This window comes from Dromiciops gliroides, chromosome 3, assembly GCF_019393635.1.
Source record: "Dromiciops gliroides isolate mDroGli1 chromosome 3, mDroGli1.pri, whole genome shotgun sequence".
In the NCBI taxonomy this organism is placed as follows: Eukaryota; Metazoa; Chordata; class Mammalia; order Microbiotheria; family Microbiotheriidae; genus Dromiciops; species Dromiciops gliroides.
The window spans coordinates 335625134-335641390 of record NC_057863.1 but is presented as its reverse complement, the minus strand read 5'-3'; the positions used below and the strand labels follow the sequence as shown (position 1 = coordinate 335641390).

Below are 16257 nucleotides of genomic sequence, written 5' to 3'. Positions count from 1 at the left end.
ATACCAGATATTAGTAAAAAGAGAACACGTGGGTCTGAAAGTTAAGAAAAGGCCTATCTAGCCTAGAGCTCCAGCCTGGTCTGGTTCTTCCTCAAGTCCTTCACCAAGAAGAGCCTGTCTGACAGTGTGCCTTTATTTAGGAATTTCCCTTCCAACTTCTAGTTTGCTGCTTCTGTTCCTGCTGTGCGTTTGGCCACAAGCTAAAATTGTTAGAATTTTTCCTAAAATAAAAATAAAATGGTACAAAATTATACGCGGCAACAAAGTAAAATGCATGAGCTTTAATTGCACAGTCTTTATGCCCAATTTTGCCTTTTCAGGCCTTTTCTGATTACTCATGTTTATTGGATGTGTTTTTGGATAAGAAAGAATATCAGGATATCAATCACCTAAGTTTTAGATAGATGAGATATTGCTGGGTATATTGTTGTATAATTTACACAACACAATCCTGGTATTTTCTCCAGTTATCATTATACAATTTTTTGTTGTTGTTCAGAGAAGATGCCTTTGTGACCTTAGATAAGTCCCTTTACCTCTCTGATCTTTAGTTCCTCATCTGTATCTGGTATTTCCATCACCCTCAGTTATATTTATGCTTTCCTCTTTATTATTTTTTCTTTTCCTAGGTGGCTCGTTATTGCAGTTGGTCTGGTCAGAGCATATTTGGCTAAAGGTAGCTATCATAGCCTTTATTATTCAATTGAAAAGCCTTTGAAATTCTTCCAGACTGGAGCCCTCTTAGAGGTAGGTTGCAAAATATTTCTGTTATTGATAACCATAAAAAAACAATCTGTCTTATTAAATAAGAAACTTGCTACTAAAATATACTTAGGCCGCCATCTTGTTTGTAAGTGTGATGTTTGTCATATTCATTTTAATCTTTGAAATTTTGCCTAAACCACCTTTTCCAACTTTGTAAATATAGCAAAACCCCAGTTAACCTGAACCAAAATAACTTTTTGGCTAGAAATTTTGTGTGACTTTTGTTACAAATCACAAAACAGGTTATTTTTAGGAATTATGTGTGTTTGAACTTTCAAGAGACGTCCTAGGGATTCATTTCATCCAATGTGAAGAAACACCACATCATTGTTAAAATAATTCACTTGCCATGAAAATCCTGCTCTAGTTTCAGATTGTACTGGGCAGGTGACCTTGCTTCTCCAAGGATGCATCATCAGATTACAGACTGTGTACTGTGGTCAGAAGACCAGCCAGCTAAGTTTAGAGAGGCTCATCACCAGAGGCTCGTCTACCCATGGATGGTCATGGAGGCGCCTCTTTCTGTTAATGGAACTGGGAACCCAAACTGTGAAATACTAAATCTTTGAAGTAAATTAATAGCTAGGCAGTGTAGAGGAAAAAGCACTGAATTTGGAATCAGAGAGACCTGAGTTTAAGTCCTGCCTCAGACAGTTACTAGCTGTGTGACTATAGGCTAGTCACTTAACTTTTCTTAACTTTGAATTTCCTAATCTCTGAAATGGGGATAATAAGAACACTTATTATATCCAGTTGTGAGGATAAAATTATATGACACATGTAAGCTGCTTTGCAAATCCTAAAACACTATATAAATGCTAGCTATCCTAGTTATTAATGATACAATAATTAATAAATCCTCCAGGAAATTCCTATTCTCATACTTTATCATAGTATGAATGTGACCATAGATTCTCAAAAATTATGCTAGTGAAGCAACTACTCCAACAGTTCTTCCAAGGTAGAGTAGTTTCAAGTATGATCCCAATAACCAGACAGTCTACTTTATAAGCATGAACCTAGCTAAAAATAGATAAGCTTATTACCAAAAGACTGCACTAGCGATGAATTCTTAGGCTATGGCAACTCATGAAAAGGATATTTTAATATTCTGTTAGATCTGTGATCTCTCTGGTGTGGGTGCATCCTCCACTGGTGTAGATAGCCACCCATCGACTTTGCCAACCATGTCATCCTAGCAGTTCTTGTCCTGGTCCTAAGTAACATGTTTGATCTGCCTAAGTGTTGGCTACCTTCCTCTGCTTTTTATTTCCCACATCACACCCTTCCCTTTTAATAACAAAGAACAGGTAAGTCAAAGCAGTGAACCCAGTAACCATGTCTGACAGTATCTGCAGTGTCCTGTACCAACAGTGCCCTCAATGAATGGATAGAGAGGCTAAAATGCTCTCTTCTCTAGACTAAGTTATACCTTTCACTTATTCAGAGTCTAGCTTATTTTAGTGTTCTATTCCTTGACATTCTTGTAAAATTTGTGTATGTTGTTTTTCTGGTTCAGGTTACTTCATTGTGCATCAGTTAATTTCAGTCCTTCCATGTTTCTCTAACTTCTTCATATTCATCAATTTTATGGTGTCTCCCTAAGACAATTTCCAAGACAGTGGTGAATACCCTTGTTGACCATGTGTCTCTTTGTTTTGTGCTTTGTTCAGCATTGATAATAGGCTGGTGGAACTCGTTTAACTGGATACATTATAAATTCGTATGATCCAGGTTCTTTCAGTAAGGCAATCCTTTCATTCTCCCTAATTGGTTCCTTATCTCATTTCTTACAGAAGCTATTATTCCAAACTTTATTTTCTTTCCTCCACACCTTTCTTTCTCCCCTCCTTCCTCTCAGCTGAGGCCCTGTCTTATTTTATTATTTTGTTTGTTTGGTTGGTTTTTTAGGGGCAATGAGGGTTAAGTGACTTGTCCAGGGTCATAAAGCTAGTAAGTTTCAAGTGTCTGTGTCTGAGGCTGGATTTGAACTCAGGTCCTCCTGAATCCAGGGCCTCTCCTCTTATTTTATGATGAAAATTGAGGCCATTTGTTATGATACACCTTTTCTCCCTTTTTTTTCATCTCAACATCCCCTTAAAATAATCCTTTACTTTTTCCTTCTTTTGAAAAGCTTTGACAGTAGAGTGACTCTTATTGCTAAGACCAACCCATCCTTCTACATGTGCCCTTCAGACCCCCCTCCCCCCATTTTCTCCAGCAGATTACAACCTTAGTCAGCCCCTCCCCCCTCTCTAATCTTCTTTCCCTAATGGTTCCTTCCCTACTGCCTTCAACCATGTTTAAATGTCCCTCATCCTTAAAAAAACCCTTCCAACACATCCCACCATCCCTTCAAGCTATCATTTTATATCTCTCCTTTTCCCAAACTCTTAGAAAAAGCCATCTGCACTTTCTCTTCTTTTGATCACTCCTGGGCCCTTTGTAGTCCGGCTTCTGATGTTATCATTTCACTGACACTGCTCTTTCCAAAGCTACCAAGTCATGTTTTATTGGCCACATCTGGTGGCCTTTTCCCAGACCTCATGCTGCTCTGCCTCTTTTCTGCATTTGACACTGCTCCTCACTCTCTCTTTGCTGGAATTTTTTTAGACACTACTTTCTCCTAGTTCTCCTACCTGCCTAGCCACTCTCCATTTTCTGCTGGTTCATCATCTAGATCATGTTCACTAACCATGGGTGTCACCCAGGATTTTGTCCTCCATTGAAAATCCTTTCAAATGATATATTCTCGTTCTCTTTCTTTCTCTCTTTTTTTTGCAGGGCAATGAGGGTTAAGTGACTTGCCTAGGGTCACACAGCTAGTAAGTGTCAAGTGTCTGAAGTCAGATTTGAATTCTGGTCCTCCTGAATCCAGGGCTGGTGCTTTATCCACTGCACCACCTAGCTGCCCCTCAAATGATATATTGACTAGTGTTGTTCAAGAAATTTTTATGTTCCCTTTTCTTAGTTAAAAAGAAAGGCACTTGTTAAACCCTAAATTACATTACTATTTATTTTTATGTTCTTAGATTGTTATTGTTTTAGCAACATAAGTACAGGCAAGTCACTTGTGATATCTGTAGTGCCTTGCCTGCCTGCTTCAGGGCTATTTCATAGCTGAATTGTAGCTTTGAAGATTGTAGAAATGCCAGGTGAAAAGTATGGTCTATCAGTTCAGTGACCCTAAGCAACCTCACTTGTGCTTGTAAATCTAGTTAGAGTAGATTGCTAGAATAATGATTTCAAAGCACTGTCGGGTCCTTGGTCCTCTTTTATTCAGTATACTGTACTTACTGATGCAAGAAAGCGAGCTATTACAGTTTTAAAAGATATTCAAGGGGCAGGTGGGTGGCACAGTGGATAAAGCTCCAGCCTTGGATTCAGGAGTACCTGAGTTCAAATATGACCTCAGACACTCGACACTTACTAGCTGTGTGACCCTGGGCAAGTCACTTAACCCTCATTGCTCCACCCCCCAAAAAATTTTTTTAAAAAGGCTAGGCCCAAAGAGATATTCAACAACACAGGTTTAACCAAAAAGAAGGCTTTGAATTCCTTGAATTAACCAAAATCCTCATTCCCTGAGCATTCTGATTAGCCGTGTTTTTACTGTTTACTTACTCGTAAAAGATATATTTTAATTATAGCTATCTAAAGCTTTCAAGGTCACTGTGTTTCATTGTGTTTATAACAATATAGCAAATTTATAGAAGGTCTCGAAATGAAGTTTAGGGAACATCAGTATTTGTGAATAGCGTTAAATAAAGTACAGAGTGGCAGTTTCATAGCAGCAGTATTATAACCTCAAATGTTCAAAATTAAACATTTTAAAAGCTTAAGATAGTTATGGAGACCAGAAATTGTATAATCTCTAATAATAGTTTTTTTGTTTGGGGTTTTGTTTTTGTGTGTGTGTGAGGCAGTGGGAGTTAAGTGACTTATCCAGGGTCACACTTAATCGTATGATTTAGGGGAAATCACTTAATCTCTGTGCCTCTGTTTCCTCATCTGTAAAATGAGGGGCTTGAACCAGATAGTTCCAAGATACCTTGCTGCTCTAAATTGATTCTCCCGTGGGCCTGCCTGTGTATGTCAGGGGTGGCAAGGCATGTGTGTATAGGTACTGAGCTGGATCATTATAGCTTCATCACATCTCTAAAACTTTTATCATGTAGCTGAAACCTCTCACTTTCCTTTACCAGACCTTCTTAGGCCCTTTTCTCAGATTCTCTATTCAGATATAATCCCCAAACATTTCCTAATGCTACAGAACTGAGTGAAAAGAACTACTACACCTTCCCAGAAACTTTTTTTTAATGATTGACTTGACTTATTACCTTCCATTAAGCAAAGGGCTTGCCATGATTCTGGTTCCTGTTGAAGCAAAAATTCAGGAGAGATGGGAGGTCTGTATGAATGAGAAGCATCCTTGGTTAAGATAATAATTAATATGCATACACATCCTTTATATATACTGTTTAATTGGGGGGGGCAATTGGGGTTAAGTGACTTGCACAGGGTCACACAGCTAGTAAGTGTCAAGTGTCTGAGGCTGGGTTTGAAGTCCTCCTGAATCCAGGGCTGGTGCTCTATCCACTGTGCCACATAGCTGCCCCCATATCTACTATCACAGTTAAAATTAAGTTGGACTGAGGCACGAAGTTCTGAGCACTAATAATTTATTAGCAAAGCATGAATTTACCAATAAATAGGATCTTAGCTTCCCCAGAATAAGAGGGAGACTTCTCTTTTATGGTTCTGGAGAGTACAGAAAATAGGAAGGCTAGCATCATAGATGGAAGCAAATATGATTGGATAGAAATTGGGTTAGCATTGAGGGCTAGCAACAACCCTCTCCTTCCCTTCTGTCACTAAGAAATGTTCATTCATTGTTTGAGACCAGCTGCATCAGCAAGCACAGAGATAGCAAACCAGACTTCTTTGGATAACAAACCAGACATCTTTGAAGGATAGCTTAGTGATGTAAAAGATATTTGACCAGACTCTCTGGTGTCCCCATCTCCTTCAAGGGTAACAGATTTCCTTGACACAAGAATAGAACATTGATTAACAGGAGGACTGGATTTCTAAACTTAACTCATTACAGGTGAGCTGAATTTCTGAATTAAGTTCAGACAAAAGAATCATGATTTAGACAGTTATAGGACAAAATAGAATCAACTAAAAAAAGAAAATCAATCTGATTATTTCCATTCATACTTAATATTTATGTAAGAATAATACTTAACATACACACACCTCTCATAGAGGCACATACACAAACATATAATCCATAGGATTATACATAGACCAGATACCTACATATACATACATGTGAGGTATCTACATATATGTGTATGTGTGCATATGATATAGAAATTATTTGTATATGTTGTATAAAATGAGCAAGTTGAACTAGATGACTATGCATATACACACATATATGATGTGTACTGCACTGGCATTGAGAGGATAGAGTGAAAGCTTGGTCAGAAAGCCGTTTAAGACAGAATGAGGTAGGGGCAGCTAGGTGGCACAGTGGTTAGAGCACCAGCCCTGGAGTCAGGAGTACCTGAGTTCAAATCCGGCCTCAGACACTTAACACTTACCAGCTGTGTGATCCTGGGCAAGTCACTTAACCTCAATTGCCTCACTTAAAAAAAAAAAAAAAGAAAGAAGACAGAATGAGACAATAAAGGGTAAAACTTTTTTTAGTGAAAAATAACTTCAAAGGCCCCCCCCACCCGAAATATTTCCTTAATTTTGTTTTGCACATAACTTTTTCTGTTCGATCTAGCAAGTATTTATTGAGCATTCTATCTTCTGTCTTTGCATTGTGCTGGTTACCAGGTGGAAGGGCTGGGTATAAGACCTTGGCTACAAGTAACTTAGGATTTCAGGGTTAAGAAAGATAAATATAATCATAGTAATAATAATAGTAGCTAACATGTATAGAACTTTATGGTTTACAAAGTACTCATTAGTTGATCCTCACAAAAATATGTATGTGAGGTACGTGCTGTTATTAGCACTATTTTGCAGATGAGCAAACTGAGGCTGAGAGATAGTAAATGACTTGCCCAGCTTCACACAGGCATCATGTGTCAAAGTAGTCATTGAACCCAGGACTTCCTGAAGCTCTATCAGCAGGTCAGCTCTATCCCATCACTGCCTTAAACTCAGTAAGAGTTTGAAGTTTATAGGAAATTTATAATGCTATGATCTGAAATTGAGATGGAGTTGAGGGGGCAGCTAGGTGATGCAGTGGATAAAGCACCAGCCCTGGATTCAGGAGGACCTGAGTTCAAATCCTATCTCAGACACTTGACACTTACTAGCTGTGTGACCGTGGGCAAGTCACTTAACCCTCTTTGCCCTGAAAAAAAAAATTATAGAGATGGAGTTGAGTCTGTCACATAGAATCCCTAAAAAGTTATAAGGTAGTTGTAGTGAGACGTTGAGAAGAGTGACTGGTGAATTGCTTCTGCCCAAGTATGTAGGAGATTGGAGTGAGAATGTGTTGATTTTGTTAGATTTTCTTCACATTTTTACTTGTTATTAATATAACAACATAGTCCAAGGATCCCTCCCAAGAGTGTCAGAGCCTAAGTGATACATATTACCATAGGATTAAGCCAGTAGTTGAAAACAAGGAAAAGTGATCAATTCCCATTGGTTCAAATTAGCTTAATTTGACCAATGAGATTGGGTGGACCAGAAAGATAGAATCAGGATAAAGAAAATATCAGGAGAAATTGAGGAGTGTTCAGACTGGAAATGATATGAAAGGGACTTGGAGAAGGGAACTTCTAAGAGTCCCTTCTGCTAGGATAAATGAAGGCATTGATTAAGCATTTACTGCATTCCAGTACTGTGCTAAGTGCTGGAAATACAACCAGACAGTCCCTGCATTCAAGGAGCTATATTCTAATAAACCTGTAAAGGAGAGCCCGTTAGAGGAAAGTAGGTGTTGGGCAGTGGTCTGTGTGGTATCGTGGTGTGCAAATGGTTGATATGATGGCTTAGTTCCAGGAGAGATAAGGTGAAAGGCCGTCTATCAGAGCCCAGAGTTCCAGGGGCAAAGTTGAATTCTTGTAGGAAGAGATGAGCCAGAAGTGCAATAAGGTCATTAAACAGAGATAGTTTTATCAATAAAGGCAGGACTGACCTTTGATAATCCAGTAAAATTTCCTTTAGGCAAACCAGTCAGGAGTAGAGAAGGTAGGGTAAGAAGAAAGAATTTCCAGGGCCAGAACATAGAGAAGACTAGAAGGGTAGAAGCCTGAAGCACATGGAGATGATACCTTTTGAGAAGAGTAATGTGAGAACCAGGAGGATACTATTCAGAATTGGTATTATGCACCTTAAGTCTTGTGTTCTGCAGAATGATCTACTCTAGGGGAGAGGCACCCAAGTTTAAATTCCTGTAGCAGAAAGTTAAGATACCAGTAGCCATGCCAGTCAAATCCATAGCAAGTGAGTCAAAATTGAGATGCCATAAAAAAGTAAGACTTGGCAGGAAAATGTCAAAAACTAGAGGGAAGAGGAAGCTAAGAAAGGAAGCTGCTTAGTTTGCGCCTAAAACCAAAATTAAAACATAAAAACCTTTGTAACTAGTAAACTTGACCCATTTGCTGTGTTCGTCTGGTTTTATATGGTTCTCCTGTAGTGCTTTGTAGTAAATCCCCATTTCATGTAGCAGGGAGGGTGACATGCTCATACTGAGCAGCAGAGAAAATTGACTAGGGGTAGGAGCAGGTGCACAGGAAAAGTTCTATTTTTTTCCATGAATGGAAAATGAGCGTCTGCATATTTGGGAACCCAGGACATTAGAGAAAAGTAGTGGCAAAGAAGGTCATTGAGCTAGATGATATCGATTATCTCTTCTTGCTGTAACTCTCTGATCCTCTCAGTGCCACATGAAATTTTATACCTTTGTTAATACAAAAATAGAAAGTTAGTAGATTAAAGATTAAATGTGAATAGGAGGTCCATTTGAAGACAGTCCCTATTTGCACAGAGGTCTAGGGGTACTCCTAAATCTCAGTGTCTCCCTGTCAAGAAGCTGGAATCATTTTCTTATTTTTTGGTTTTTTTAAACCCTTATTCATTTAATACAAAGTTGTTATTTTTTGTGTTTGATATTTTGTCTTTTCCTTATTGAGAAGTCAGGGAAGAGGAACCGGGACAGTTTTAAAATTAGGTGCTTTGATAAACTGATCCATAATATTGTTTTCAATATCTGGTTTGATTGAGGTGTAGGGAAAAAAGGGAAGACACTGTAATAAATTAGAGAGTGTGTTAGATTTGGAGTCAAAGGACTGGCTCTGCCACAGAGTACCTGTGTGGCCTTGGTTAAGTCACATATAAAATGAGGAGGTTGGACTAGATAACTTCAAATTCTAAATCTGTGACCCTTAAGATCCTAGAGTGCTTGCAAGCCAGGTGTTAGGATTTACCAGGGCAAAAGTAACTGTGTGTGTGTGTGGGGGGGGTGGTGGTGGGGGGGGAAATCAGGTGATAGATACAGTGCTGGACTTTGCTGGATCAATGTCCATCTCTTGCACCCTAAGCATAGGTATCTCCATGGTTCAGTCCTAGACCCTCTTCTCATTTTATATTCTCTCCATTAATGATTCCATTTGTTCTCGTTTCTGTGGAGAGGACGCATAAATCTGTATATCTAGCATTACTCTTATATAAAGTTTCCCATTACCCTTGGATTTGGTATTTTCAGCAGCCCACTGGACATCTCTACCTGGAAATCCCTTCAGCATCTCAAATTCAGTGATTCAAATGAGAAATGATCATAGCCGTTTCTCGGTATATGTCTCTGCTTGCTACTTTTTTGGGGGGGTGGGGTGGGGCAGTGAGGGTTAAGTGACTTGCCCAGGGTCACACAGCTAGTATGTGTCAATTGTCTGAGGCCAGATTTGAACTCAGATACTCCTGACTCCAGGGCCGGTGCTTTATCCACTGTGCCACCTAGCTGCCCCCAACTACTATTTTTTTTATCTTAAAAATATTTTTTTATTTTCCAGTTACATGTAAAGATAGTTTTCAATATTTGTTTTTATGAGATTTGGAGTTCCGAATTTTTCTCCCTCCTTCCTTTCTCTCCCCCCTCCACAAGAGAAAAAGCGATCTGATATAGGTTATATATGTATAATCACATTAAGCATATTTCCACATTAGTCATTTTGTGAAAGAAGGATCAGAAAAAAGGGAAAAATCTCAAAAAAGAAAAACAAAAAAAGAGAAACATTATGGTTCAATCTGCATTCAGATTCCACAGTTATTTTTTCTGGAATTGGAGAGCATTTTCCATCATGGGTCCTTTCTTAGATCATTGTATTGCTGAGAAGAGCCAAGTCTATCTCAGTTGATTATCACTCAATGTTGCTGTTACTGTGTACAATGTTCTCCTGGTTCTGCTCACTTCACTCAGCATCAGTCAATCTACTTAAGTCTTTCCAAGTTTTTCTGAAATCTGCCTGCTCATCATTTCTTATAGCACAATAGTATTCCATTATATTCATATACCACAACTTGTTCAGCCATTCCCCAGTTGATGGGCATCCCCTTGATTTCCAGTTCTTTGCCACTACAAAGAGAGCTGCTATAAATATTTTTGTACATGTGGGTCCTTTTCTGTTCTTTTATGATCTCTTTGGGATAGAGACCTGGTAGTGGTATTACTGGGTCAAAGGGTATGCATAGCCCCATAGCCCTTTGGGCATAGTTCCAAATTGCTCTCCAGAATGGTTGGATCAGTTCACAACTCCACCAACAAGTATTAGTGTTCCAATTTTTCCATAGCTTTTCTAACATTTATTATTTTCCTTTTTTGTCATATTAGCCAATCTGATAGGTGTGAGGTAGTACCTCAGAGTTGTTTTAATTTGCATTTCTCTAATCAATATTGATTTAGAGAATTTTTTCATATTCTTCATACTACTTCTCCAAAATTCCCTATGTCTAGTCACCCAGGTTCACATCCTCAGAGTCATATTTTAATTTTCCCTTTCCTTTACCCAACAGATCCAATTAGTTGTAAAGTGCTATCAGTTCATGGCATCTCTAGCGTCTCTCTCTCATCTACTCACACTGTAAATTCAGTTCATCATCATTCATTTGGATTACTATATTAGCTTCTCAGTTGGTCATTGTGCTTGCCAGTCTCTTCCGCTCCAGTCTGTCTGCCACTAAGTTGCCAAAATGATCTTCCAGGGGCACAAGTTTGACCATGTCATACTTTGGCTCCCTATTGGCTTTAGGATAAAATACAAACACCCCAGCCTTGCATTCAACATCCTCTGCAATCTAGCTTCTACCTAGAATTCCAGCCCTATTTTATATCACTTCCCTTAACTGACTACATAATAGCAAAATTGGACCATTAACCAATACTTGAACTCCATGATCTGTGCAGGTTGTCCTCCATCCCTGGAACATTGGAGTAGTGGTATGATATAGCAGAAAGACCACTGGATTTGGAGTCAAAAAACTTGGGTTTAAATCTTAATACTTACTACTTAGGTGCCCTTACACAAATCACTTAACTTCTCTTCAACTCACTTTCTTTATCTATACAATTGAGACATGATCTGTAAGGTCACCTTCAGCTTTAAGTCTATGGTCTTATGATATTTCTCATCTCTACATTTCAGATAGCTTAATATTCTCCTTCCAAGCCCAGCTTACGTGGCAGTTCCTCTGGGAACTCTTCCTGATCCCTCCAGTTGTTAGTATTGTCTCCTTCCGGTCTACTTATCTGAGTACCTGTTGTATTTCCAGTAGAATGTAAGCTCTTCGAGGGGAGGAACTATTTCATTTTTGCTGCCTTGTTAATGTTTGCTTTGAATTGAACTTAATCTTTTTGACAGATTTTCTGTGATATCAGTGGGTTAAAAATAAAGTGCCTGAGAATAATTATTTGTAAATGTAATATGCATTTATGCTAGAAAGAGTCGAATCGAAATTAACTGAAAAAATGTGTAAAGAGGTTAATCCTAGGAAATCTTCCAAACTAATCAGTATTCGTCTAATGTTTTTTTTAAAGCTATCTGAACAAGAATCACAAATCAGTATATAGCCAGTTCTTAAAATGGAATATCATAGTCTTTCCTTTACACTGTTACTGGTAGGCACCACTCTAATATAACTGAAAAATCTCTTTACTTAAAGGCCTTACTAATGTTACTTTTTAATTTTTTTCTTCTAGATTTTACACTGTGCTATAGGTAAGTGTGGATTTTTTTCCTCTATTATACTTAATGATTTTAATTTTTTTTAAATGAAGGCATAATAGAATTATCCACTTATTTGAGTAATTATAAGAAAACCAAAAATCATTTTTAGGTATAAAGGTTATACATATTGCTCTAGTTTGGGGTTTCTGAAACCATAGTTACTGTTTGAATGCCAGCATTGAACATTTTAATTTGAAACCACCTAAGTCACCCTTTCCCTATAGGTATGTAATGATATATCCCAAGTTTTCAGGGACATTTCCAAGAAAAGAAAACATGCCTTTAAAATACTTTATATATATATATATATTTTTCCCCCCTAACATATTAAAAACAATTATTAACTATTTTTTAAAAGTTTGAGTTCTAGATTCTTTCTCTTCCTTAAGAAGACAAGCAGTTTGATAGAGTTTATACATGTGTAGTCATGCAAAACCTATTTCCCTATTAGCCATGTTGTAAAAGAAAACACACAGGAAAAAAAAAACCAAGAAAAAGTATAAAAAAGTATGCTTTGATCTGCATTCAGACTTCATCAGTTCTTTCTCTGGAAGTAGATAGCATTTTTCATCCTAAATCCTTTGGAATTCTCTCAAATTTTTTTATTGGCGAGAATAGCTAAGTCAGTCACAATTGATCATCGTACAATACTGCTGTTACTATGTATAGTGTTCTGGTTCTGTTCATTTCACTTTGCATCAGTTCATATAAGGCTTCCCAAGTTTTTCTGAAACCATCTTGCTTGTCATTTCTTATAGCACAATAGTATTCCATCACAGTCATATACCACAATTTGCTCATCCATTCCCTAGTTGATAGACATCTCAGTTTCCAATTCTTTTTCCCCACAAAAAGAGCTGCCATAAATATTTCTGTACATATAGAACTTTCTCCTTTTCTTTGATTTCTTTGGGATACAGACCTAGTAGTGGTACTGCTGGGTCAAAGTTATGTACAGTTTTATAGCCCTTCGTGCATAGTTCCAAATTGTTCCCCAGAATAGTTGGATCAGTTCACAACTTCATTAACAGTACATTAGTGTCTCAGTTTTTCCACGTCCCTTCCAACATGTATCATTTTCCTTTTCTATCATGTTAGCCAGTATGATAGGTGTGAGATGGTGCCTAAGAATTGTTTTAATTTGTGTTTTTATAATCTGTAGTGCTTTAGAGCATTTTTTCACATGACTATATCGTTTTGATTTCTTCTGAAAATTTCCTGTTCATACCCTTTGACCATTTTTCAATTGGAGAATTATGCCTGTTTCTTATAGAATTGACTCAGTTCTCTATATATTTGAGAAATGACACCATTATCACAGAAATTTGCTGTAAAATTTTTTTCCCAGTAGAAAACATAGTTTTAAATAGGCTTTGTGAAAAAAAAATACCCTTTGCATATATATATGTGTGTGTATATATATATGTATATGTATATGTATATATGTGTGTGTGTATCTGTTTCTTAATTGAGAAACTATGATCACAGTCCTTGGGTAGAGAGACAGCTGGCAGATGTGACAAAAACTAGATCAGGAATCATTCAGTGTTGTGATATTTAAAATCTAAATGTGTGGTCGCCTTAAATTAGAAGCTTTAGCACCAGTCTTTGGGCATTAAGCATTTATTAAAGCATACCAGGTATTAGTAAAAAGGAAAACACGTGGAATCAAGGAAAGGCCTCTCTAGCCTAAAGTTCCAGCCTGGTCTTGTTCTTCCTCCGCCATGAGCCTGCTTCAACCACAAACTCCTTCAAACTGAGTGTGGAAGCCTTTTATAGGTCTGGAGCAGAGGCGGTCCTTACACAGTGCTTCAAGCTGATTGGTAGGCGTCATCCAAATCCATTGGTTCACTGGACTTGAAGGTGGTCTCAAGTTAAGTTCAAAGTCCTTAGCTTCTGAGAACAATACCTCTTTAAGGGCCAGCCAGGTATGGTTACAATGTAATTAACTTGAAGTAGGCTAATCAGCAGTCAATCACTCTCACTTAATTCAATCAGTTTAGATTAATCTCCAGGTGAGCCTTTGAGTATCTGCCAAATCCCATATTTTACCACAATGTCAATACTACTGAAAACTTGTCTGTGCCTCACTTTCCTTATCCATAAAGTGACCATAATAAAATGTTTCTAACAGCCACCAGGTCTGTTTGTGTGGATCGCATGAGATAATGTAAGATATGTATCCATTTGAAAATTTAAAGCCCAAGGCAAATGTAAGATAATATTCTTTATAATCCTGTTCTAGTTTGGAGACTAAGGGAAGAATTTGTTCTGGGATGACTGAATCCATATTTGGAGGGCGAGGGAAAGACAGTATAATTCTAGTAATGGAAAAATCATGCTTCATTAACCTACATGATTCCTTTGAGGGATTAGCATGTGGATAAAGGAAACCAGTATCTATCTTTTATTTAGCCTAAATGTGAACCAGCAACACAACTGTGGGTTTACACAGACCTGGTTCAGTTTTAGGAGCTTCTCAATAGTAATGCTTTATTTTTCATTTATGTCCTTTGCATGATTTCTTCTCTGGAAATATCAGAATATAGTTCATTTCTAAGTTTCCATAGCAAAAGTAAAATGGCCTATACAAGCACTCAGGCTAACAACATATTGAATATTTGAGACTTTTTTTTTTACTCAACAAAATAAAGGTGCACACCAGAGCTCATGAACAGGACAACCCCTTTTCCCTCTGTGGTAGCCATCTACCATCCTGGAGTTAACTCCATCTCTTCTGCCAGTCCCCTTGTAAGGACTTGAAGTTCCTAGAGAGTAAAGTAGTTTACCCCTCTGATGTGTCTCCTGTCCCAGGGACCCATATGCCATAGAGGCCTAACTTAATTCAATTTCCTGGATTCTTACCAAATGCAGATAATCCTCCCCAGAAATAATTCAGGATTTCTAGAAAGTTAAGCAGCCTTTCTTTTCAATGAGCCTCACATCCCCCTAAGGGACTTTTACTGTCTTCCAGGCTTAAAATATTACCCTGAGGTTCCTTTGTGGGATAAAAGTATTTGACATCATCAGAGTCTTCTGGACCATCACAGTCTACATATAATCCACATTACCATTGAAGGGCAAAGTCCAGATTTGTTCCTTTGGCCAAAAATTTCTCTGCTGGTCCAGGGAATTTCTTCATAGAATATTATTCCTTAGGATTATAAGGGTGGTCAGATGTCCTTCCTAGGAAACCAAGTCCTAGAATCTGGCCCTTCTCTCCACCACTATCTCTTTTTTGTTTGTTTTGTTTTGGTGGGGGTTTTGGGTTTTGTTTTTTTTTGCAGAGCAGTGAGGGTTAAGTAACTTGCCCAGAGTCACACAGCTAGTAAGTGTCAAGTATCTGAGGCTGGATTTGAACTCAGGTCCTCCTGAATTCAGGGCTGATGCTTTATCCACTCCACCACTATCTCTTGAAGTCTAAGTTCATGTTTGTTGTTTCCATTACAGTATCCATTTCATCTTCTGCTGTCCCCTTCTCCTTTTGACTTTAATCTTTTCCAAAATCAGGATCCTTTCCAATGAGTTCCTTCTTATTATGTGACCAAAATATTTAAGCTTCATTTTCAGTATTTGACCTTCCAGTGAATAACCTGAATTAATTTTTCTTTCTTTCTTTCTTTTTCTTTCTTGCGGGGCAGTGAGGGTTAAGTGACTTGCCCAGGGTCACACAACTAGTAAGTGTCAAGTGTCTGAGGCCGGATTTGAACTCAGGTCCTCCTGAATCCAGGGCCAGTGCTTTATCCACTGGGCTACCTAGTTGCCCCTGAATTAATTTCTTTAAGTATTGGCTTGATTTGATCTCCTTGCTGTCCAAGGAACTCTCAAAAGTTTTCTCCAGCAACATAATTTGAAAGCCTAGATTCTGCAGCACTCAGCTTTCCAACTCACAAGTATACATTGCTACTGGAAAAACCATAGCTTTGACTATATAGGCCATTATCAGCAAGGTGATGTCTTTGCTTTTTAGTATACTGTCCAGATTTGTTATAACTTTCCTTCCAAGGAGCAAGTCTTTTAATTCCAAGGCTGCAGTCACCCTCTGCAGTAATCTTTGAGCGCAAGAGTATAAAACTTGACATTGCTTCCATTTCTGCTCCCATTATTTGCCAGGAAATGATGGGACTAGTTGCCAGAATCTGAGTTTTTTGAATGTTAAACTTCAGGCTGACTTTTATACTCTCATCTTTTATCCTTATTATGAGGCTTCTTAATTCATCTTCACTTTCATTCCAGC

The 16257-nt window shown here is 38.0% G+C and overlaps 1 protein-coding gene across 1 annotated transcript in view; it reads left to right on the top strand.

Moving 5' to 3' along the window:
* Positions 1-16257, top strand: part of HACD2 (3-hydroxyacyl-CoA dehydratase 2) — a 101982-nt gene that overhangs the window by 17867 nt on the left and 67858 nt on the right. Inside the window, exons 2-3 of the mRNA XM_043995826.1 lie at positions 630-747; positions 11993-12011. Coding sequence (XP_043851761.1) covers positions 630-747; positions 11993-12011 — 137 coding nt within the window. The remainder of the gene's footprint in view (positions 1-629; positions 748-11992; positions 12012-16257) is intronic.